Source organism: Cardiocondyla obscurior, linkage group LG13 (assembly GCF_019399895.1).
Source record: "Cardiocondyla obscurior isolate alpha-2009 linkage group LG13, Cobs3.1, whole genome shotgun sequence".
Lineage (NCBI taxonomy): Eukaryota > Metazoa > Arthropoda > Insecta > Hymenoptera > Formicidae > Cardiocondyla > Cardiocondyla obscurior.
The window spans coordinates 567,458-590,389 of record NC_091876.1 but is presented as its reverse complement, the minus strand read 5'-3'; the positions used below and the strand labels follow the sequence as shown (position 1 = coordinate 590,389).

The 22,932-nt window shown below is 33.3% G+C and overlaps 3 protein-coding genes and 1 pseudogene across 12 annotated transcripts; 2 read left to right on the top strand and 2 right to left on the bottom strand.

Moving 5' to 3' along the window:
• Positions 1 to 6: 6 nt before the first annotated feature.
• Pink (WD40 repeat domain-containing protein pink) lies at positions 7 to 4,257 on the top strand. 2 transcript variants are annotated; one of them, XM_070665030.1, is made up of 6 exons: positions 7 to 189; positions 916 to 1,026; positions 1,142 to 1,375; positions 1,458 to 3,427; positions 3,706 to 3,823; positions 3,911 to 4,257. In XM_070665030.1, exons 1-6 carry the CDS (start codon positions 16 to 18, stop codon positions 4,160 to 4,162), a joined length of 2,859 nt encoding a protein of 952 aa, XP_070521131.1. In that variant the 5' UTR covers positions 7 to 15; the 3' UTR covers positions 4,163 to 4,257. The 2 variants fall into 2 exon arrangements, with proteins under 2 accessions (XP_070521131.1, XP_070521132.1); XM_070665031.1 differs by having other exon boundaries at positions 83 to 591.
• Positions 3,248 to 18,336, bottom strand: Cpsf6 (cleavage and polyadenylation specificity factor subunit 6). Of its 9 annotated transcripts, none has more exons than XM_070665034.1 (12): positions 18,204 to 18,305; positions 16,751 to 16,818; positions 15,814 to 16,038; positions 15,392 to 15,619; positions 14,774 to 15,253; positions 14,510 to 14,636; positions 14,073 to 14,186; positions 13,340 to 13,620; positions 12,738 to 13,035; positions 12,319 to 12,589; positions 10,178 to 10,258; positions 9,113 to 9,587 (listed from the first exon to the last, which is right to left on the bottom strand). In XM_070665034.1, the coding sequence occupies exons 2-12, from the start codon at positions 16,751 to 16,753 to the stop codon at positions 9,419 to 9,421; spliced, it is 2,277 nt and encodes a 758-aa protein (XP_070521135.1). In that variant the 5' UTR covers positions 16,754 to 16,818; positions 18,204 to 18,305; the 3' UTR covers positions 9,113 to 9,418. The 9 variants fall into 9 exon arrangements, with proteins under 9 accessions (XP_070521137.1, XP_070521140.1, XP_070521139.1 ...); XM_070665037.1 differs by lacking the exon at positions 16,751 to 16,818 and adding an exon at positions 9,724 to 9,777 and having other exon boundaries at positions 9,459 to 9,587; positions 18,204 to 18,336; XM_070665036.1 differs by lacking the exons at positions 9,113 to 9,587; positions 16,751 to 16,818 and adding an exon at positions 3,248 to 3,430 and having other exon boundaries at positions 18,204 to 18,336.
• A 917-nt stretch (positions 18,337 to 19,253) lies between these two features.
• Positions 19,254 to 20,374, top strand: LOC139107671 (protein Abitram-like). Its single transcript, XM_070665458.1, has 2 exons — positions 19,254 to 19,332; positions 19,434 to 20,374. The coding sequence occupies exon 2, from the start codon at positions 19,470 to 19,472 to the stop codon at positions 20,232 to 20,234; it is 765 nt and encodes a 254-aa protein (XP_070521559.1). The 5' UTR covers positions 19,254 to 19,332; positions 19,434 to 19,469; the 3' UTR covers positions 20,235 to 20,374.
• A 5-nt stretch (positions 20,375 to 20,379) lies between these two features.
• Positions 20,380 to 22,540, bottom strand: LOC139107672 (4-hydroxybenzoate polyprenyltransferase, mitochondrial-like; annotated as a pseudogene).
• Positions 22,541 to 22,932: the final 392 nt, after the last annotated feature.

Genomic DNA, 22,932 nt, shown 5'->3' with positions numbered 1-22,932 from the left:
CGGACGAGCCTCTACATGTGTATGCGTGGAAGCCGCGATTCCGAGTTGGGCTCTCTGCCCCTCAGTCCTCCGCAAACTGGACCATGGACAATGTATCCCGCCACACCGGATCTTCCCTACGTCTTGTCGGAATGTGAGGAAATCAACTCGATTCTGTACAAACCAATTAATTCGACACAACGGATCAAGGTATGGTTGAAAAAATTACATGACAAGACGTAGATGCGTTCTTCTACACTCAATGCACTTAGACGAGGTTAACCAAACGGGATACGGCTCGTATGGTGGGTGTATGTACACTCACCGTCAGGAATGGCGTTTCTGGTGCTGTGACGGCGGTTAGCGTACGTGATCTTGGCGTGGTATACGTCGAATCTCACACGAAGCGCGCACGGAGATGTGTAGCAGAACAACAGTCACCGAGCGCTCTACTACTACTCTCCTCCACCCCCTCCACCCTCCTCGGCGGCCGAGAGAGGAATCATGTACGCCAGCCGCCGTTGCAGCAAATGCAATATCTGCCTCTCAGCGTACATACACAATACACCTGTCAACACCTGTTAAAAAAATCGCATGACCCGCCCCGAGTCGGTCAGTGTCTATGAAACAATAAATTTAATTCGAATCACTCTCAACTTTATAATCCCGATCATGTTTCAAGATAATTATTTCTAGACTTTGCGTTATAATACATTATTGCACATCTATATATATAAAAAAAAAGATATATGTATATGTTGCTATCTATTCATAGCATTGCTGTACAATTTTTTATTTTTAACTGCATCAACAGCACTAAAAAATGCTTGACAATAGCACAGATAAAATATACTTTCTGAGATATTACCATTTAATTTTTAAATAATTTTGCAGCACTATTTTCAAAGCACATAATGTCTTGAATTATAATTACAGTACACATGCTTCCATGCTTCACTAAGTTACATTGTGATAGGCTCAACCAGTGGCAGTGCCTATTTATTCTCCAGAGAACCATGTTCATTTCTTCAAATAATACCTCTATCGGTAAATAACTTTTTAATTATGCCAACAGATTTTCTATTTTTCGCGAGATATAATTAGAAATGTAAGTGAAATGAGCAAATGGATGCATTAATTAATATTACTTTCTTTTTCTTAGGAGGGTGTGGTCTCACATGTGGTGATATCACCTGATGAAAAAACTCTAGCCTTAGCAACCACACGTGGTACCGTCTGTCTAGTCTCTCTAAAATCTACTCCGCAATTAATATCAGTATCAACAGAACATATGTATGAAAAGATTACTTGTATTTGCTGGAACAATAACAGTACTGAGATATTTGTAGGAGATGCAATTGGTAAGGTCTCTGTCATGGTGCTATCTATATTCACAGTAAGTTGTAATAAAATCAATCAATTTATATCATATGTATGTTAATACGTTACAAATAATTTTTTTTAATTTTTTTTTGCAGGTGAATGGAATGTTTCAAACTCCAGCATGCACACTGATGAATCTGGATTCCAGCATCGTCCAATTAAGCTTCCTCTCACCTTTACTGTTGGTCTCCACGCTGGCACGTTGCTACGTCTGCCACACAGTTCTAGAACAGTACAAACAGATAGGCAATAAACCGCGGAACGGAGAATTTGGCGCATGCTTCTACAGACGCGAAAACGCGACTTTGAGCGCACAAAAAGAAGAGAGGAACGTGAACAACGTACGAAGCGCGTTCAATTTGATCGCTGACAACGATAGCAATATTTTGGGTGAGAATCACTCGAGGATATTTTGTGCTCGACCCGGGTCGAGATTATGGGAAGTGTCGTCTGACGGAACCGTCGTGAAAACGCATCAGTTCAAAGAGGCTCTAGCAATTCCTCCTGTAACAATATTTCAATCGAATAGCACTTTTGAATCTAGTCAGAAAGAGGAGACGGTACGCGAATGGCCACCGCAATCTGTTAACTTCTCACACCTCTTTGTACTACACAAGTATTTATTTTCCTATACATCTAGCGGCCTGTATATCATCGATCCTGCGAACACGAGTATGCTGTTGTGGAGCAATGTGTATACGAATATTAGCATGACAGCAATCGTGGACGATCGAATCTACTTAATGACCTGTGATAACGAATTTCATTGTTTAGCGTTAACGTTACTCGATAACCTGATACTGCGGCTGTATTCCCGTGAACAATATAGTGAGTGCTTGAACGCCTGTTTTCTATACAAGTCACAATTACTGAAAGCCATTGGCACTAAAGAGATCATAGAATTCTTTGAAGTAGAAGATTTGCCACGAGACGAAAAGACATTGTTGCGACCATTAATAACATTGCTACAAGCCAACGGTGATAACAAACCGGCCAAATTGGACTCTGGGATCGTAGTGGTACACTCTGAGACTGATAGATTCACGGATAGAAAAACCAACGGCTGTGAAATGATGTCTTCGTCGCAGTCTCCTGAAATCTCAAGCGACGATTCGTCTGAGATGCGAGTAGAATCCAGGAAAGATCGGAAAGAAGATTTCACGAAGGGAAATATATTGAGAGCGGCTTCAGAAAATATACTTAATTCGGATTACAGTAGAGAAGCATTAGATACCAAAGATGACGATTATCAAAAAGAGGATTTTCAAGAAAATGTTACGCACAGGGTACAGTCGGATTTACGCTCAATTTACGATTTGACAAACAGTATCAGACCTGATATGTCAGAGAAAGAAATCGAGGAAGTTATTTTGGAGACCGACAAGAGGATGAAAACTGTCAAGGATTCCTACAGAGATTCGCCCGGACTTCAGAATTTCGTCTACGAGGTTACTCGCGCCGCTGAATTGCATTATTATAACACGTTTCTGGAAAACGCTTCTACAGAATTGATTGATTCCACCGGTAACGATTACGTTGTACGGCATTTCGCGAGAGCTTTCATTGAGATCAACGCGTCGACTTATGCTAGATGCAGCTGCGGTTATCCATGCCCGATGGACAAGACCGTCGAGCCGAAGTTCTTAACTGTTGGAGAGTCCTTGATTAAAAAATATGCCAACGACTTACCGAAAGAATGTAGCAATATTTGCGATAAGATACCTTACATGTGGCGCATGTACCTTCCTATTCGTATCGAGCGATGTAAAGCATTAGACGACGTGTTGAGACAGTGTTTTCAGACTAGAGACAATGTCGTATTGTCATTTTTGCTGCCGGCGTTAAATGAGCAACAGTGGAGTTGCGTGGCGATGTGCCTGAATGAAATCAAAGACGGTACTTGCCTATTTTGTGCGATGCCTTTGACGAACAAGTCTGATTACGGCGTACTGATAGATTGGAGCGGAATTGCCACAGAAATCATGAGGAGTAAGGGACCAGACGAGGCTATGATGTTTCTAATTAAACTTGAGAGCATGGTGCCGGACATTCACTTGGACAGAAGGTACTGAAAAGTTTAAATAAAAAAAAAATTAATATATGTTTTATATAAGAATAATAATAATTTGCTCGTCTTGTTACATATTATCATTTATAAACATTTTTGCAATCGACAGTTATATAATTCAATTATAAGCTCTGAAAATTAAATAAAGACATAAATTAAAATATAATAATTTAAAGTATCATGAAAAGCGCTTAATATACACAAAAAAAAAAATTTATTTTGACTAAACATTTTTTAATTGAATATCAATATTAATTTTGTTATTTTTACTACAGCATTTTTCAGTCGATTATATTAACAAAAATGTTACATCGCCAAGGCTTGAAAAAATCGATCGACTTTAATAAAACGAATCACTTGTCATCAGAATTTGGTACAATCTGCTCACCACAGGTAATATCATTACTTTTATCTTAGAATAATATACGAATGATAAATATTAGTTAAGAAGAATGTTTAATATTTATTTAATTATTTTAGATACGTGAACAATTAGCGAAAGCCCTCGAGAAAGATTTGAGGCGACCGATAGATAAAAATGTGTTTGGTACAGGCGCTTATCACTGGGGCATGCGTCATCGGATTAAATCATTAACATGCCCGGGCTGTACGTTGTCGTTACAAACGCCAATTTTGCTAGGTGACAGTGGAATCGCGATCTTCCGTTGTGGTCACGCCTATCATGTAAATTGTATGATAGAGAGAAAGCTCACTAGATGCAATCTTCATTAGTAAATATTGTAAATAAGAGTAAAAAAAAAAAACATTAAAAAAAAAGTACATGTACCATATACATTTCTCTTAAAATAAAGCTCTCTTTAAATGCACTTGAATCTAGTATTTATTACCTATCTAAGAGATTTCTATCGTCGACAAGTATTCGGATTTATTATCTCGGTACATTTGTTATCACAGTTGCAAGATGGATAGTACAGAACATCACAAACTAAGATGTGGAACAAAATCGCTTTATAATACAAACATTATTACTCTTATCATCTCGATAGAAACACGTGTTTCTCAAATAAAATGTTCTTGTTCATTGTTATAATTTGCCATTTTTATAAGATTGTTATAATTGTCATTAATCATTGAGCAGAACTGTAATTGATTGTAGTTTTCGCGTGTATAGAACTATTAGACATGCGTGTACAGTAAATAAAATATTTTCGCATGATTTGACGCCGCATTATCTAATTCTTCTCGAAAGATTGGGGAAAGAGCAAGTGTACATCTAGATTTACATAAATATTACATTATTTCTCTTATCACTTACCTTATTTGGCGTTATCGAAATACATTTACAATTACACGCGTATAACGTGTAAATATAACTTCGTACGTGGGCTATTTATATATATACATTCAGCATTTCTAACGCTTGTATTTTTTTTTAACTGTTTGTTAGCAAAGATAAAAAAAAACAAAATCTAAATCGTTCACGGTACATTAAACCGAAATTTAACATTGTATATATGACAATTATGTTGCATATGTTTCCTTAGCGTTAAAAGCTGCAAACTTATATCAAACTCTTTATATAAATACTTAAAATCAATATATATATATATATATATATATATATATATATATATATATGTGTGTGTGTGTTCTTACGAATAAATAAAGCTATATAAAATTAATTGTTAACATAAATTTTGTGATTTCTGTCATTATTTCTATAAAGACGTATATCGCAATGCAATAGCACTGGACATTATTTCCTTGACATAAAAGCAAAATGAAAAAGCTTATCATATAAGTATTAAGTTTAGAAAAATATTTACTAATAAGACTTTTGTATAAGTATAGATCGGTATCACAGTTTAAATGGCAGTAAAATATACAAAACTTTTACTTTGTGATATATCATAATGTGACTAGATAATCTTTGTTACGTAGCTATTAAAAAATTTTCCCTTAATATATGTAATTTTTAATTATGGCACAATACGAGAATTTGAGCATTCTTGAGCAAAATATTAAACCACGGTTGTACATCAAATTATTCATAAATGGACGTTTCATCTTCTCTTTTAGTTAATATCATGAAAGTGGTATAACTTGAGAAGCTTACATCACAGAGGAGCTGTGATGACGGATACATTTTTTTTAAATTTCTGATAAACAATCTGCTAAATAGATAATCACGACGAGATCAAAATATATAATAAAGAGGAAGCACGTTACAAATAGTTTTAACATTGTTTTCCGCTGTGCAATTGTACTAATATTTGAATCTGCAATAGTTTGCGGATAAAATAAAGATATTGTTGCGATTATGAAAATTATAAAATGTAAGTAACACGTGCACAGTGAACAACGTGTTAACATAGCTTGCAAAATACCAAGTTACATGAAATTATTTACAATTACGTCTTATTGTCGTTTTCTTTTTAAAAATATCATGAAAAGTAAATAAAAGTGTTTCGTAAGAAAAATGCATATTCGTTTCGTATTGTACGCAAAAATAACACGCTTAAAAATTAAGTAAATACAATTAAATATTATGGTTGCATTCGATTGTTGCACTTACCCATTACCCGTCCATACATATCTCTTCCAGGCAACTATTTATTTGCGTCGCTCTCGAACGAAAACGACTATTTAATATTACGCAAACAAAATGCTACGTGAAATCAAAAGTATGACAAATAATCGCAACGGTGACTTATAGAGTATGTCGGCGGAATGGTTGCGGTCAGAGTTTTGCTTGCCTCGAGGTAATGTGCACTTAGCAAATAAAGTCTGATAGTGAGAACTGATAAATATACGTAGGAACAAATTGTGCGAAGAATCCTATGTTTGCGATCGCACGAAACCGTGCACAAAACATCAACAATAGAATTTTAATTGATGAAGCTGATTAATAATGTTATTTAACAATTAAACGCAAATGTTTCCTTCGTAGCGTATCGTGTATCTTTCAAAGTAATATGATTCTACAGTATGAATATATTGTGCGCAGCTTCTTTTAATTTCTTTCAAAAGATATTTCGATATTTGTAAAACATAAATCACATTATAATTATGTGATATTTTTCTTGCGGCAATACTACTTCATTCAAGTATTTGCGTTAATACCTCACATGAGAATGGCTTTGTATTTTTTATTCATGAACACTGTTTTCTGGCGAATTAAGATCGAATAAAATTTCGTTAAAAAGATATCGCACTTTTAACTTCATTATTATGCTTATTAGTCATTCTCGGATTGATTTCAATTAAAAAAAATACGAGGCTTTGTTATACTCTAATGACATTTAAGTAGCATGCCTGTATAATAACATTAAACATAGAGTTGCACTATACATAATTTCCAAAAGTTTTAAATTAAAAAATGTCTCAGTTTCTTATTGTATATACAAGTCAAAATTTGATGCGCCAATTTTGACAAATAAATAAACATTATAATGCAGTTTTGTACTATTCAAATACTAGCTGTGCAATTGGTCTCGAAAATAGCTTAAAAAAAATTTTTTTTATCAGTACTACCTAAAAAAAAGTTTAGTTAAAAAATGCATTTCATGTAATGTGACTGATATATAAAATTATTAAAAAATTAATTGCTAAATGTGTGAAAATTCGTTTACACGAATAAAATTAAAGCATCGGATGCGTATAAATCATGCAGAAATAATCTATCTTAAAAGAAGAGAGCCCTTTTAAACGTCGATGGGTAGTAGAGTGTAACGCACACTATCATTTTTAACTATATATCAATTAATAAGAAATTTGAACAGAGTTGTAAGATTATTATGATTACATGAAATAATTTATGATTTTTGACTAAAATATGATTTTCTTAATTTATAGTATAGAAGACAGGAACGTTTGCACGAAATTCTGCTGTTGAAAATATACGCATCTTGCTAATGTGCGTATATCTATTTTTTTTTTTTTTGCTTAAGATTCATTCCTCCCATTCCTAAAAAAGAGAAGAAAGATAGATAAAATTCCATCGTTTTTGCAAAATTACATTAAAACTAGTTAAGCTAAAACTAAAAAGACACTGATTTCAGAAAACATTAGCGTAAAATTATATAGATAAAAAAACATTATCTATCTCGTACGAATATCACACACATGAAATTATACATAAAAATACATCTTATTAAAAATGTATTTTTCTTTTGATCTTATACTATCCTTGCCCTTCCTTCTACAATTTAATTATACCAATTTAACAAAATTTTATTCAATTCCTATATGTATTTAATTCTCGAAATAAGTTGATATTTTCATCACGCTTAGAAACTGACTGTATATCATTCAAATAATAAATAAAATATCGATAATTTGCATTTCAAAATTATCTTTTCAAAATTAGTTTCTTTCAAGATTAATAAATATTATTATGCAAAATATAATATAATAATGTATTGCAAGAATAAACTCAATAAAGTTGTAGTCAAATTGTTCACATTCCTTTTTTATAAAAATAAAAAACACAGTCATGAATTCTATTTGATATGTCAATATCTTATATAACATACAGATTAACGCTGCGTTATATAAAATCAAGTGAACAATTTGCCTATCAACATTTTGTATAACATATTCAACTTTTGATTTTCTCTTAATATTACTTTTTTTTTATCAATGACATAATTAAATCATTGATTTGATACTTCGAGTAGCACATGAAAGTGATTATAATCAAAGTGTCATGCATTTTTTTAACAATCTTACAATTTTACAACACAAAAATGTGGGAGTTTGTTAATTTTATATAGGAATAATTGCATTATAATGTTTCGTGAGACAATTTTCAACCTAAAATATTTTATAAAAAATATGTGAAATGACAGAATTATATAAACTCACAAACATGATATTAATACATTTATTCCTAATTTCTTATAAAACGTACTCCAATTTAAATATTTTCATTTCTTCGAAAAGCAGATCATGTATAATTTATTCAACTTTATCTCATATAATATTTCCTTTTTTTATCTTTTTATTAATTCTCGAATGCGCGTCATTTTTTTAAAATAATATTGTGAATAATCTTATGAGTTTGTCGACACGCATCCGAGAGTTAATACATATGTACACATAAATCATCTAGCTTTTCGAGAAACTTATAAAATCGGGAAAATTTATAAATCGCAGAAACAAAAACATAGTTCTCTTTTTTTGTTATCAGGAATTTGTGTGTACAGATGAATAAAGTAAAGACATGTTTAGTATTTATATTTTTTCTTTTTTTGAAAGCGTATATATATATATATATATATATATATATATATATATATATATGTATTACGTTAAGATACAATCTTGAATCGTCCTGCAGAAGGCTGATGTTTGCCTCGCGTAGATATCTTCATTCTTCCTCCTCTTACTTTTGTTGCATCTTGTTCTCATTTTGTTTCTTGCCACATCGAATCAAGATGTCTTTTTTTCCTTATCCTTTCTTCGACACTCATACGTGATAACTCTTCTTTTTATAAACCCACACTTAGACAAAATGAATATTTCCTTAATCCTAATACAGTTACATAGATGTATGTATACGTGTATACATGTAGTACATTATCATATTAATACACATGTATGATAAAAGGACTTTACGATTAATGAAGAAATTTCACGGCAATTCTATGCTGAACTTGAGTTTGGCTATTTTAAGAGAAAGAGAGAGGGAGAGAGAGAGAAAAAAAATAATGTCCAAAATTCTAGGTAAAATCTGCTAAATCTTTATACTACTCTATTCGTTAAGCAAATCTCAAAATTACCCTTTTACCGTGTATTCTACAATATCCCTTTCAATAATGGCGCGTGTAATTAATGATATCATATCTTTGGATGTCATAATGATATTCGTACACTATAAGCAACATAATATAACAGTTTTACTTTTACAATTAAAAGACGAGAATCGCGATGTGTGTATGTGTGTTGTTGCATTTACTGTTTTATTATCGATTTTAGTGATGTCGGCATGTCTTGCTCGCGTAATCTTCAGTGCTTGTTTTCTTTTTAATGTCTTGAGCGATGTGAAGAATCTCCTCGTTCATCTCGACGATCTCGTTCACGTTCACGTTCTCGTTCACGCTCCGGTTCCCGTTCCCGTTCGGATGGTCTTCGGCTTGATTCTCGTTCTCGATCTCGCTCTCGCTCGCGCTCTCTGTAGCGATCGTCATAATACCTACACAAGTCACGTCAGCCAATTATCTTATTTTAATGCTGCTTTGTATACTTCGTTACATCTACGAGTCCACTTTACTATGAAACGTTAATCTCATATTAATCACAAATACAAAGAAACGATGAACATATATTACTTTTTTTGTCTCTCTCAATCTATTTTCTTCAATGACTCTGTTAATCGATGTGTTCTGTGCACATAAAGCGCATAAATATAAAATAAATCGACACGCAACAAGTACAGAGACATCATTTGGCAATTTTTACAATAACAATATAAATACCTTAATATAATACATTTCTCTAATTTTTTTTTTTTTTTTTTTTTTTCTTAAATCCAACAATAGAGGATTTATAAATCGAAGAGATTCTGTTTTTTTTTCAATTATTTTAATCATTAATTTTTTTCTCATTTTATTATTCTACATATGTTTTTTTCTCCCAGACAACAAAAAAAGAAAAAATGGAAGAAAGGGCATGAATTTGTTTGCCCCCGCAATAAATATGACGTTTCCTATCCTCATTTTGTCCTTTATTTAACATTTATCTAATTCTACATGCAATCGCTGTAATGAAAAAAAAGTCAATTACCTATTCGCCTTGGAAGACGAGACAGGAGTCGTCTCTGGCGGTTCTTCTTTTACTCTTGGCCTGGCTGATTGACGTGTTGTACTAATGGAAAATGGATATTTCGTTATGACGGTTTATGTACTATTAACCAGGCTTAGTACATTTTATTTAAATCAAAAATTAATCTACGAGAGACGATAGCTCTTATTGTTGATTCGTTATATTAAAGAGAGAGACATATTTTCCTAAAGACTTACACTATTTTATAAATTACATGATAATCATCACATACAAATACAAAATGCCTGAATCACAGTTGTAATTTAACACGTGGCAGTTTATAAAATAAGAATTTAATATATACATCTAAATTGGTAAGCACTAAATGATACTAGCTGTCAATGATTAAGGGACGATTCAAGACGAAACCATTGTGATTTAACATAAACCCTGGTACCACATACCAAAAAGAACGTAAAAATACATAAATTGTATAGAGCTTAAATAACATTAGAATACTTTTAATTCAATTTAATTTTTCTGACATAAATATAGTTTTGATAAATAGTTCGTGTACATGATTACAGGGTTTCATGTTTCTATGTCAATATAATACAAATTCTAGAACAGCGTGAACATGAACCATGAATAAATGATATTTGTAATTAAAATATGTTGATTACTATTATTACGCATTGTATTATTTTATGCTGACAAATTATAATTTATCCAGTAGTCAGCATTTTTATCGCTGTTCACTGAATTAATAATTTTATAAAATATGACGATATATGCGTAATAGATGTTATAGGTACACACAATGTATCTTTTTGCGGATCTTAAAATTAAATTGTGATAAACTAAAAGATCATAAGCGGCCGCATGTAACTGAATCTTACATTCCATGCGCGTCAGATTTGTTCCACGCGTGCTTATCAAAGGCATTATTTTACCAATAGACGTAAGAATCCAAAAGAAGAATACAATCTTTTTTTACACAATGTGAATGCACGTGTAAAAAACGTAGCGAGTTATAAACAAATTAAGTAAGTGGAGCTAAATCTTTTTGTTCCGATTTAGGTATTATTATCTCGCATGCACATTGTGATATTTTTTTAGGAATTTATTTTACTACGTTTAATTTTCGCGCGAGTAAACCTGAAATATAGGTACTATAAAAATGCTGTTCTTATTTATAATAAAAGACCTATACAATGGTTAAAAATATATTAGTATTTTAGTTGACTAAAATTCAATTTTTACTTCTTTTATTCAATTTTTTTGTACTCTATGTCAGTGAATAATTTAAAAAAATGCTTATTATCATTATCACGAAAAAATTATTAGTAGAATATATGATAAAAAAATTATAATATAGCGTTAATTGTAAATAAATACGATTTTGCAATTTCAAACATAGATTTACCCATCATGATTTATAAATTGCAGTTATCGCTATAAATATCACGTTATATTATAATTAACTATGACTTAAATATAGTGCTGATTATCTCGCAAAAATTCAAACGACTGTATAAGATCTGGAGTAAAAATAAATGAGATATATTACGACTGAAGTAACTATTAAAAGTAATAAAAATGCGCTTCTAGTATTCACTCTATCAAAATATCGATAAGCAAATTGATATATATGATATACGTAAATTAACTCTTCTTTGCTTATAGATACGTTGATCTTTTCTATCTTTTCTTTTTTTTTCTTAAACGTTCCATATTTACAATTGACAAATGTCGAGAGATTTGTACACGTTTGATACTCGCTTACGACACAAATACACAATATAAAAATTAATGAAAAATGTTTTAAATAATGAAAATTTTTTAATTTAAATATAAATTCCAGTCTATTCTAAATACGGATTCCGATGTATCGCATAAGAAAAAAAAATATAGAGATAACTTAAATTCGATTCTTTGTTGTATTGCAAAATATCCTATTCCTATATTTTTACTAAAAGACATCTCTCATGGAATGCATATAATTCATTAAAATTAATGTACACCGCTTATCCCTGTCTTGTATCTAACAATTCCTAAATAAGTGTTTCTCTCAATAAAACTTTTTTCTTTTGTACAACAAAGACGCACTAGAGTAAATGACACGATTAAAAAAGTAATTTGATAAAGATCATTTGGCTTACCTTTCTTCTCTGCTTCGCTCTCTATATTCACGATCTCTTTCTCTCTCACGTTCGCGTTCTCTTTCTCTGCTGCGTGAACGTTCTCTTGGATATGGTTCGCTGTAATAACGTTCCCTGTCCCTATCACGATCTCGTTCTCTCTCACGATCACGTTCCCGGTCACGCTCGCGGTCGCGATCTCTGCTGCGTTCACGGTATTCGCGATCCCGACTCCTGGACCGTTCACGTCGTCGTCTATGACTTCGTTCTCTGTCGCGTGAACGCGAACGCTCTGTAATAAAACTCGTTATGTATAAAGCAAATCACAAAACTAAGCTGTAAAATAAATTAAAATAATACAAACTTTTTAAGATAGGATTTATAATATAGATTATAATATAAATTACAAAAGAAATGATATGCAGATATGTTTAACTTACCTCTGCGTCCGGAACCGTAACTTTTGGTCTCAACACCGCGTAAGGTATCTTGAAGGGAACTGATCAAAATCTTGCATCTGTCATCTGCGGCTACCTTTGACTGTTTTATTAGCGAGATAGCAGTCACCAAAGTCTCTATGGCACTTGCGTATTCACCTGCGGCAGCATCAGACACTGCTCGTGCAATTGCAGACGAAGATACCGTACGATTACGGCTCATTATTTCTTCAAATTCCTGCTCAGTAAGCGGAGGAGGACCTTCCGGGCGATGATCAGGACCAGGTGCTCCATAAGGAGACTATACGACACAAAAACAATATACAAAATTATATTATACTTTAATTGTAGTTCTACAAATAAGTAATCTCATTATGTAATACTTTAATGTTCTCTTTAATAATAAGAATAAAGTTATTATCTTTGACTTTGATAGTAATTTAAAGAAAAAAATACAGAAAAAGTATTTAAATATTTATCTAAATGTAGTTAAAAATAATTATAAAACATTTTTAACTACTAAAATATAATTTATATTAAAGACAAATTATTTATTAATCTAATCTGTTAAACATTTTAATTAAAATATGATAAGAAGATAATACTTGTGCACTTGGTGGACCATAACCGTGTGGTGGAACATGTGGTGGTCCGTGTGATTGCCCATGAGGCGGACCGTGAGGAGGACCGTGAGGAGGACCGTGAGGTGGTCCATGTGGAGGACCGTGAGGAGGGCCAGGGGGCCCTGGTGGGTGTTGACCGGGATGTTGATGAGGCGGTCCTTGTGGAAAGAATGCAGGATTAACATGGGGTGCCGGGCCACCCGGTGGTCCCTGAGGAGGACCTTGTGGTGGTCCACCGTGTCCGGGAGGCGGCCCACCTGGACCTAATAACGCATTAAATTAATATCATTTTTTATTTGTCAAATATAAAGAAACCTATCGTAATTATAAATATATAAAAACAGAAAAACAGCAAAAATTAATTATATTTTAAAATTAAATTAAGCCTGAAAATAAGTTATTAATGTACTTTTTTTACGATGTATTTAATAGTAACAGAAGGCAAAATCCAATTACAAAAAATACACGACATATAAATATGGGACAATAAAGAGTACGTTGGAGTTCATCGAAGATATTCTATAAATTAATATGTTATATATACAACTAAATATATAAACAGTTATATGGTTTTTTTGATAATTTCCAATTATGAAATGATCCTTTGAAACACCTTAATGCTTCTGCTAGATCAATTTCCCTCAATATCATGCATTTCGTTGTGTAACAAACGATCAAATTTTAGGATATTAAACGAGCATTCTAAGTCTCTCACCACCCATAGAACCTGGAGGAGGTCCTCTCTGTGGTGGACCTTGGCCAGGCTGCGGCCCTTGCATATGTTGATGTTGAGGGAAACCTGGTGGTCCCTGAGGCCCATGATGCATTCCTATGCACATATTTAATAGGTCTCGTCAGTAATAATAATCTGATGTCAGATTGAAAATGACACTGTACATTACTACTACTACTGATACTACTACGACTACTACTACAATTATTTCGATACACTTTTTTTTTCTACAACTTTTTATCATATTTATTATTTTTTTTTATCGCTTATTCAGCCATGCAGAAAACACAATACAAAAGCATTCAAGATGTTTCAGAGGAGTAAATTTTAAAGATTAAAAAAAATTATATATTAATTAAATTTTGTAAAAATAAAGAAAGATTTTTAAGAAAACAGTAAAAATCGATTTGCGCACGAACCTGGTGGTCTATTCCATTCAGGGCGAGGCTGTGCACCTCTGGGATCCCCTGGAGGTCCACCAGGATGTCCAGGAGGGCCACGTGGAGGTCCTTGTCCTGGCGGTCCAGGTGGACCACCGTGAAATTGCTAAATAAAAATATATAAAGGTTCTATTTCACTCCATTATAATTATATAGATAATAAATCGGAAATATAACATAAAATCGATCGACAATTTTATAAAATTAATTTTTTACTTAAAAAAATTTATCCACGATACATACCATGCCCGGGGGTCTATGCTGGCCAGGCCCAGGTCCAGGAGGACCTTGTTGAGGTGGTCCTCCAGGTCCACTAGGTCCCCGAGGTGGTCCAGGAGGTCCGTTTGGACGCGGTCCGTTCCACGGTCCTTGCTGATAACCAGGAGGCGGCCCTTGATTAGGATGCCCAGGCAAGGGATGATGTGGCCCTGGGCCTGGTCCTAATGGCGGCCCGTGCATACGTGGAGGTCCTTGCTGACCAGGTCCACCGGGACCTGGCGGGCCCATTCCAGGTGGCGGCATCCTTTGTGGTCTTACACCCTGTGGAGGACCCATCATCAGTCTAGGACCGTGATTTTGTTGTGAATGTTGAGGATGTTGAGGGTGTTGAGGATGCTGTTGATGAGGTGGCATTGGTGGCTGATGTTGATGTGGATTATGAGGACGTTGGCTCTGACTCTGTTGTGGAGCCGGAGCAGGTCGAGTTTTACACTGCGACTCAAACTGAGAACACATAAAAAAAAGATTGTCGTGTATAAATTCTATGTGTGCTTGCTGACGTGAATGTCGTAGCATACTATTGTATACACTACGAAATTAATTAAAAATATATCTTTTTATGTAATGCATAATCATACATACTTGATTGAGAGCTTGTTTAGTAGGGTACGTTACAATGGGATTTTGTCCGTGTAATTCTTTTTTGGGCAACCTTTCCATACATAATCTCATGCTTTGCTCTGAACCTAAGGATATCACACAGAAACCTTTGGATTGACCATTGGCACGATTCTCAAAAAATTTTACTTCTACAAAATCTGTAACGCCGATACTTTGAACTGCGTCTGTTATATCTTGATCACTTGTCCACTAAAAAGAAAAAAAATTTGTTATTACACTATTCCTATCTTTTCATATTATTAATTTTCAATACAGAAAAAGTACCGAAAAACATTCCATTAAAATTTTATTTTAATTTGGTATACGTTAAAAATACAAAACTGAAATGACAGAAGAAGAAAGAATCCTTAAAACTAAAATTAATTCTTAGTATTTGTATATACCCATGTCAAATTGCCAACATATAATTGATGTCGTCTGCCAATTTGATTCGGTTGTATATTATTACCAAGTTGATGATAAGGTGCATTTCCATTAGTTTCCTCATTTGGAGATGTGGTATCACCACCACCTTCTCCAGTATTTCCAGAAGAAACACCACCATTACCACCTGCTGGAGCAGCAATCACATCATCATAAAGATCGACTCCATCGCCAGCAAACTCATCCTGAAACAAATACACAAATGAGTATTATAATAAGAAAAATGTAAAACAATTAATTTTGTTAAAAAAAAAAAAAGAAAAAAAGAAAAAAAAAAAGAAAGAAAGAAAAAAAATACATGTTCTTGCTTATGTTGTATTAATATTAGACAGTAGTATTTATTGCATTATATTTTAAATAAGAAGCAGATAAATCGACAATTAATATTTGGGTAATAATAGAATTTTGTAATCTTTATTCAATATACACGTATGTACTAAATGTGTTACAGTCAAAGTGCAAAATAATTATATAAAGTATGTAGATCAGTGAGCACAATAAGTGACAAATACTTTTGCTTATTTCTTTATCACGAAGACTGTTAGAATAATTTAAATATAAATAATTGAAACAAATATAATTAATTTAAACACTCAAGAAAAGTTTAATAAAGCCTTTAATAACAAATAATCTTTTTTTTTTTTTAAATAAAAGGGTGTGTACCATCGAAAATGCACAAAGCTCATTTTGTTAATTGAGCATCAAATAATATGGCAGATCCAAATAAGTGCCATAAAATGGTTCTACAAAGTAATTTAAGTTTAATTAAAATTGAAAAGCATTTAAGATTGTGAAATGCCCAATATAACAACATGATTTCAAGACATATTTCATGAACCCAGAACTAATTTATGGAAAAATAAATTACATCAATATGTAAAAAAACGTTAAATGTACCATTTTTTTTATTACACGCGACTTCCTGCACCTTGTGGTTCAACCGATCAACCAATCGTACACTTCGACTGTAACAGATATACAGACTTTTTTCAATTGTAAAAATGAAGCAGAGATTGAACCTCATTATAATTTCAATTTGACTCCGTTTTAATTTTTTATTCAACATAATGCAAGGACATAAACACTTGCACATGAAATATTTGTAAATTATACTTTTTGTTTTTCATGTTTCTGCAAAATGTAGCTGCATATCTTAAAAAAAAAAAAAAGAGGGAAAGAGGGGAAATATAATTAAAAATATATTAAATCCGAAGTTTGTGCTTTGTAATTCCTTATCAAATGTCGACGTTTTTATTAATTTACTTTTTTTCACGTGTAAAACTCAAAGTATAAAACAAAAAAAAACTAATTAATATTTAATCTCTTACGAGTATCTTTTTCAATAAAAATCTATTTGCATTTTGAAATTACATCGGTTTCAATCCCTGCCGCGATATTCAAAGCGTCAAGAGCTTTTCCACGAGAAAAAGACACTTCGAAATTGGAAGTGAAATCAATAAAAGCGAGAGAATGCAAAGAAAATCGTAATCGTGCATGCAGTGCGATACGCCGCGGTGTGTACGTACATATATAAATGTAGGCGTGTGGGTGCATACGTATGTGTACTTGAACATTATGAGACATGGGTGCCGCGTGAGGGGTTGAGAATCACAAGAGTCAAGGGGTGGAGGGAAGAGTGGGCCTGAAGGAAAACGGGTGAAAATAGGGAGGGAGGAAGAGTGAGAACAAAAAGGGGAGCTAAAGAAGAGTTAAACTACACGAGATTCGCCTTACCGCTAGCACCATTTTGCGGTCGATTCCCTGTTGCCGTGCCCGTGTATTACGCTTTTTAGTGCTTTAGATCCGGGGAAACGGTCGCGCGCGCAATCGACGGCAGGCACTAGCTAGACAGGCGATCGGTCAACGAGAAGGGAAGTAGCGTTCGAAGTTGCTCGAAGAGAAGCTCGTCTCGCAAGCGTGCTTGCTACCTTCGTTCGTTCGTTCCGCGTGCGCGGGCGCTTGTTCGTTCCTCGAGTATGCGAGGAGCGCTTGCCGGCTCGATAACGAGCGCGAAGAGTTTTGCACAGTAACGTTCTCCCTGGCAAATCGGTGACGCGGGCGAATTGCACGGTGACCGCCGCCCGTCCACGGTCACCACGACGCCGGCACACTTGGCCTTCCTCGCGCGGTATTCGCGATGCGTGCGGAATCGAGACGGAACGATAGTCGGCTCGCTTGCTCGCCTTGCGGCGCGGCGCGATCGCGATATGGCGCGTCGCGCGACCACCGCGAGCGGTTGGACGGGCTAGAACGTGGAGTACGCCGCTCCGCGACCTTCGATCGTACGGGGCCGAGAGAGCGAACCGCGGTTCTGTTACTTTAATTGCTAACAAAGAGAAATGCGAGTTACCTGCGCGAAATCTTGCTCGAGATCGTCGGCGTACAAATCAATGTCACCGTCCGCCATTTTAGGCACACCGACGCTCACTGCTGCTCACTGCAGCTACGACACGGCAGAAGGCGCCAAGCGTCGTGAGATAACCGCGCGATTCCCGGGCAAGCCGCGACAATTGCGCCATCGTTCGTATTGACCGTAAAGCCGGGAAGCGAACCGGCCAATCGTGGTCAAGCATTCGCTCGAGTTAGTTGGCTCGATCGGAAAAATTTATCTTGAGGGTTACCAATCAGCGAGTTGGATATACGAGCAATCGATGAGGCATCCAATCGCGATAAAAATTGAATAAGATTGATTTTTTTTTTATGTCCGGACTATGTAGTATAGGAAGTTTATGCCTTAAGAAATTGACCAATTATATCAAAATTCCAAGAGAATTATTTAATATGATTGAGTAATTTCTTACGACTTAAAGCTTCCTACAGTAATGTAGACCGGGCATAATGTGGAACCTAATATCGAATCGGCCTTAATCTACAAAATATCAGAATAATAAAATCGATGTTATATTACGTACAACTTGTTTAAGTTTTAAAAACCACTAAAATTTAAGTTCATAATTGTAGCTCTCTAATGAATAATCCTTTATCTATTATCAGTTATCGTGACGTCATATGTAATATGTATAGGTTGTAGACTTGATGCGACAGGAACCGGTAGGTCGATTCACTATGAGATTGCGTAATGAGAAATATAAGTAATTTTACAGAAAATCAAACAAAAGCTGAGAGATATGAATTATAGATCATTAGCAGCGCACAATGTGGCTTGTAACGAGATATTTTATCGATTTCAGGATTGCGAGAATGAGGTAATATCACTTGAAAACCGAAACTTTCATGCGTACTTTTTCAACGATTGTATACTTCTAGCATCCGTACCGGAGATTTCTCGGTTACTGCGAACATATTCAAAGGGAAATGATTAAATGCATGAGGGAACAGGTAAGTGGCTTCGCTTCTCGATGTAACGTAATTCGTGCGACTAATTCATTATTTATTACAGCGAGAAATACGCCGAGTGCAAAGTTGGCAACTTCGACGTAAAATGTTCGAAAAGGAATCTGGAAAGAAAGAAAGCAGCAGTTAGTCATCTCACGTGTATAATTCGTCTGATAATTTAACTATCTGAAAACAATTTTAATTAATTTTCGTATAATTTTGTTGTTACCTATGATAACTATAGATTAGATTAATTTGAATTATATATTAAAAACTGAAGATGAATCAGATACTAGAGATTGATGGGCCAAAAACCAAACGAATCAAGTCTGAAAATGACTGTGAAGGAACATTGTGCTACCAAGAGGATGCCCAGGAAATTGTGACTGATGAAATTTCTGATGCAAGAGAGACTTCTCTGCAGCAAGAACAAGAGAGATTAGTAGATAGTGATAAGACACCGGTAACTGTAGACAGTGACGACGACTTGTTTACATTTCCTCCTGACGAGAATATTTCGGACATGTTAGATGAAGTACAATATGATGGTTATTTTCCTACAGTTACTGAACGATATTTCACCCCTTATTACAAAACAGATGTACAGTCTCCTAGAGATGATATGTGCATATGGATTCACAGTAATCGTATTTGTATGTTATCCTTGGCACCTAGTCATGTCATTTTGAAAGAAAATAAAAATATACAGAAAGTTGACTTTAAAGTTAGCGATAAATTGGATAGATCTTTAAATAAAGTCTCGGGAAAAGGAAAACATGGTGCACAACCATTGCAGACTAATTCAAATGTCTGTACTATATCATGTTCAGACGGAAAGACATATATTATTAAATGCTGTATGATAGGAAAATTAGTGGAAGTTAACGAGGCATTGTCGGAAAACCCGCAACTTCTCAAAGAGGTGCCACACAAAGGGGGATACTTAGCTATAATATTACCGAATATAAATCTTTTGGAAAGTTTGAAACAATCTCTGTTGACTTCTGAGCAATATACCGAACTTATTAAAGAAAGGGAAAAATAATTATATATGTAAAAAAAAAATATATATAACTTATTTTTTTTATTGCTATGAAATAATTTAATAAAATACTGTACACTAACAATAAATAATTAATAAAAAACTAAGTGCACATTATTAAAATTAAAGTTTTAAACAAATTAGTTGATTTAATTTTTTTTTTTTTTACATATATCGATTTCTTTTTATTTTAAGATATAAATTATTAAGATAAAATTTATTTGTTTATAACATTCTATTAAAATTTCCAAATACTTTTTTTATATTTCATAAAAATAGATGATACTACTACAGCACAGTAACGATTAAATTTATAGAAAAAATTTTTTATTTGCAATATTTTAAACATTAAAATTTCTATTTAAAACTCTTATAACATTTTAAAATGTTAACTTTGCATTTGAATTATCTGTTTAATATCTTTTACTTAATTTTATATAATTTAAAAATACTGTGCACAAATTTTTTGTATTATAAATTATGTCTTTTTTATTTCATCTAATAATACAACATCTTGGTGATTTATTTCTTTGACTTCATTGTCTTAAGAATATATTGTATGTAACAATACCTAGTGAACTAGCTCCAAGAAAAATGCTATACCAATTTAGTTGCAACAATATAAGCAATCCTACACTTAATTGTCCAGCTAGAAACACTAATGGCTGTTTTGGCGTTATTTGACCAGTGACTAAAGGTCGATCTTTTGTTCTAGGTACCTAAAGTAACAAGCTGTATAAGCTATGATATATGAAAAACAAAATATAATGTTTTTAATAACAGACAATTTTACCATTTTATCAATGTCCTGATCCCACATATCATTTATTATGCATCCAGCACCACGCATTATGAATGCACCCATACCAAAAAGACTTAACATATAAAAATCTGGAAAAGCACCTGCAGGAGCTGCCATAGCAATACTCTATCCACAAGGCCAAAACAGCAACCAGCTACCTGAAACAATTAAAAAAAAAAAAAAAAAAGATTAAAACATGTACATATGCATCAAATGTAGTATATGTAAATATTTAAATAATTAAACTACACCTATTGGTTTATCTATTCTCATTAGTTTCATATATGGCTGTACTTTGGGTGAGATATTATTGACTAGTTTTGCAGCTATACTTAAATTTCTTTTTTGTTGTAAATCTGTTAACTTGTCATGACTCAATTTATTTTCTACTTTTAACAAGGAGTAGGTACTTTTCTGTACATTGGATTTCATATCACATTTGTCTTTATCACATACTGCAGAGGTGGTATGAATATTTGTACAAGATCTAAAATTCACAGCCGTACGATGTAATAATTTCAGGCTAGAATATGTATTATGTGATAGCATGAAAGCTCCACAGAAGCATTGGCATCTTTTTACAATCAACATTGTTCAGCACTTTACCTGTAATGTAAAAAAATTTTTAATGAATAAAACTGATGAATTCTTATTAGTAGTAATAAGAATTCATCAGTAATAATATTTTATAAGAAAATAACTTGACATATAAAATAAATGGCTCTCGCAATAAAGTAAAAAATTATACAATACATATATGCGAGATACGTGGAAAATGTTTTTGTTTTAGCCTTTTATTAAAAGAAATAAAAACCTTTACTTTTATTTACTAAAAGAAAATTTAATTATTTGACTTTATATTTATAAAATATTCTTTTATTGCAAAAATTATCATGTCCACATTGCATAATTAATTTGATATGAGTAATGACATTACGAGGCACAATATCACAGCACAAACATGCGCAAAATAACCAAATAGCTTTAATAAAAAGCTTTAATTAAATATAAAATTAATTAGCGTAATATATGTATATGTATGAATACATTTTATGACAGATTAATTAACGTCGGTGATACATACAATATAATATTAACGGCCTATCAAATAATAATGAAAAATTATCGTATTATATCAAGTAAATGCTGGAATCTCAATATAATTATATTTCTGTTGAGTGATGAGAAACGCTTCGTTAATGCCAAAGAATCTTTCTATTTTCCTTTCTTGGGAGATCGTGACATTTCACAAATATGCACGTCACGGTTTTGCTCTCGTAAACGATTTGAAGCGCAATCAACGTTATAGTATTTCCACTTATTGATAAACGGCAAATGCAAACAAGTAGTCACGACAGAAGTGAGTTGTTAAACGTAAAGCATACTTTTCATATTAATATTGATAAGTTGTATAATTACAGGGTTGATGTGACTAACAAACGTTGGGAATCGATTTCCAAATATCACCAAACGATTATTAATCGAATGATAATAGTTACTTCCACAGACTTCTAACCTATAATATAGAAATCTGTGGTTACTTCCCATTAACATTAAAGCTCAGATAATGTTCGCTTGTGACGTCATTCTATCTTTCTTCAACATTTGTTAAGCAACAAAAACTGAGTAACATCGCAACAGAGAATTAGCTGAGTTTCAATGTAAATGAGAAGCAGCGAATATTTATTAATTGATTTACAATATTGAGAAGATATAAACTTCACCCAGCTAGCATTCTCCACGTGTTTCGTGTAAGTAATCGTTAAATAGATTAAATAAAAAAAAAAAAATTGTGAGCCTCAAGATTTTTATGCGAACCCGGTAGCATTTCGTAGCATATATCATATGAGCGAGAGACATTTTCATTCATTATGCATATGACAAACAGAGAAGGTGTGT

Excerpts from the sequence above, each read along its gene's own strand:
- LOC139107671 (XM_070665458.1), top strand. The coding sequence starts at position 19,470 with ATGAATCAGATACTAGAGATTGATGGGCCAAAAACCAAACGAATCAAG.
- Pink (XM_070665030.1), top strand. The coding sequence starts at position 16 with ATGTGTATGCGTGGAAGCCGCGATTCCGAGTTGGGCTCTCTGCCCCTC. Across the intron at positions 3,428-3,705 it reads GACATTCACTTGGACAGAAG|CATTTTTCAGTCGATTATAT; the intron begins GTACTGAAAAGT and ends TTTTTACTACAG. Across the intron at positions 3,824-3,910 it reads GTACAATCTGCTCACCACAG|ATACGTGAACAATTAGCGAA; the intron begins GTAATATCATTA and ends TAATTATTTTAG.
- Cpsf6 (XM_070665032.1), bottom strand. The coding sequence starts at position 18,260 with ATGGCGGACGGTGACATTGATTTGTACGCCGACGATCTCGAGCAAGAT. Across the intron at positions 16,039-18,203 it reads TCGAGCAAGATTTCGCGCAG|GATGAGTTTGCTGGCGATGG; the intron begins GTAACTCGCATT and ends TATTTGTTTCAG. Across the intron at positions 13,621-14,072 it reads TCCTCCAGGTTCTATGGGTG|GTCCAGGTGGGCCGCCTCCC; the intron begins GTGAGAGACTTA and ends ATGCGTTATTAG.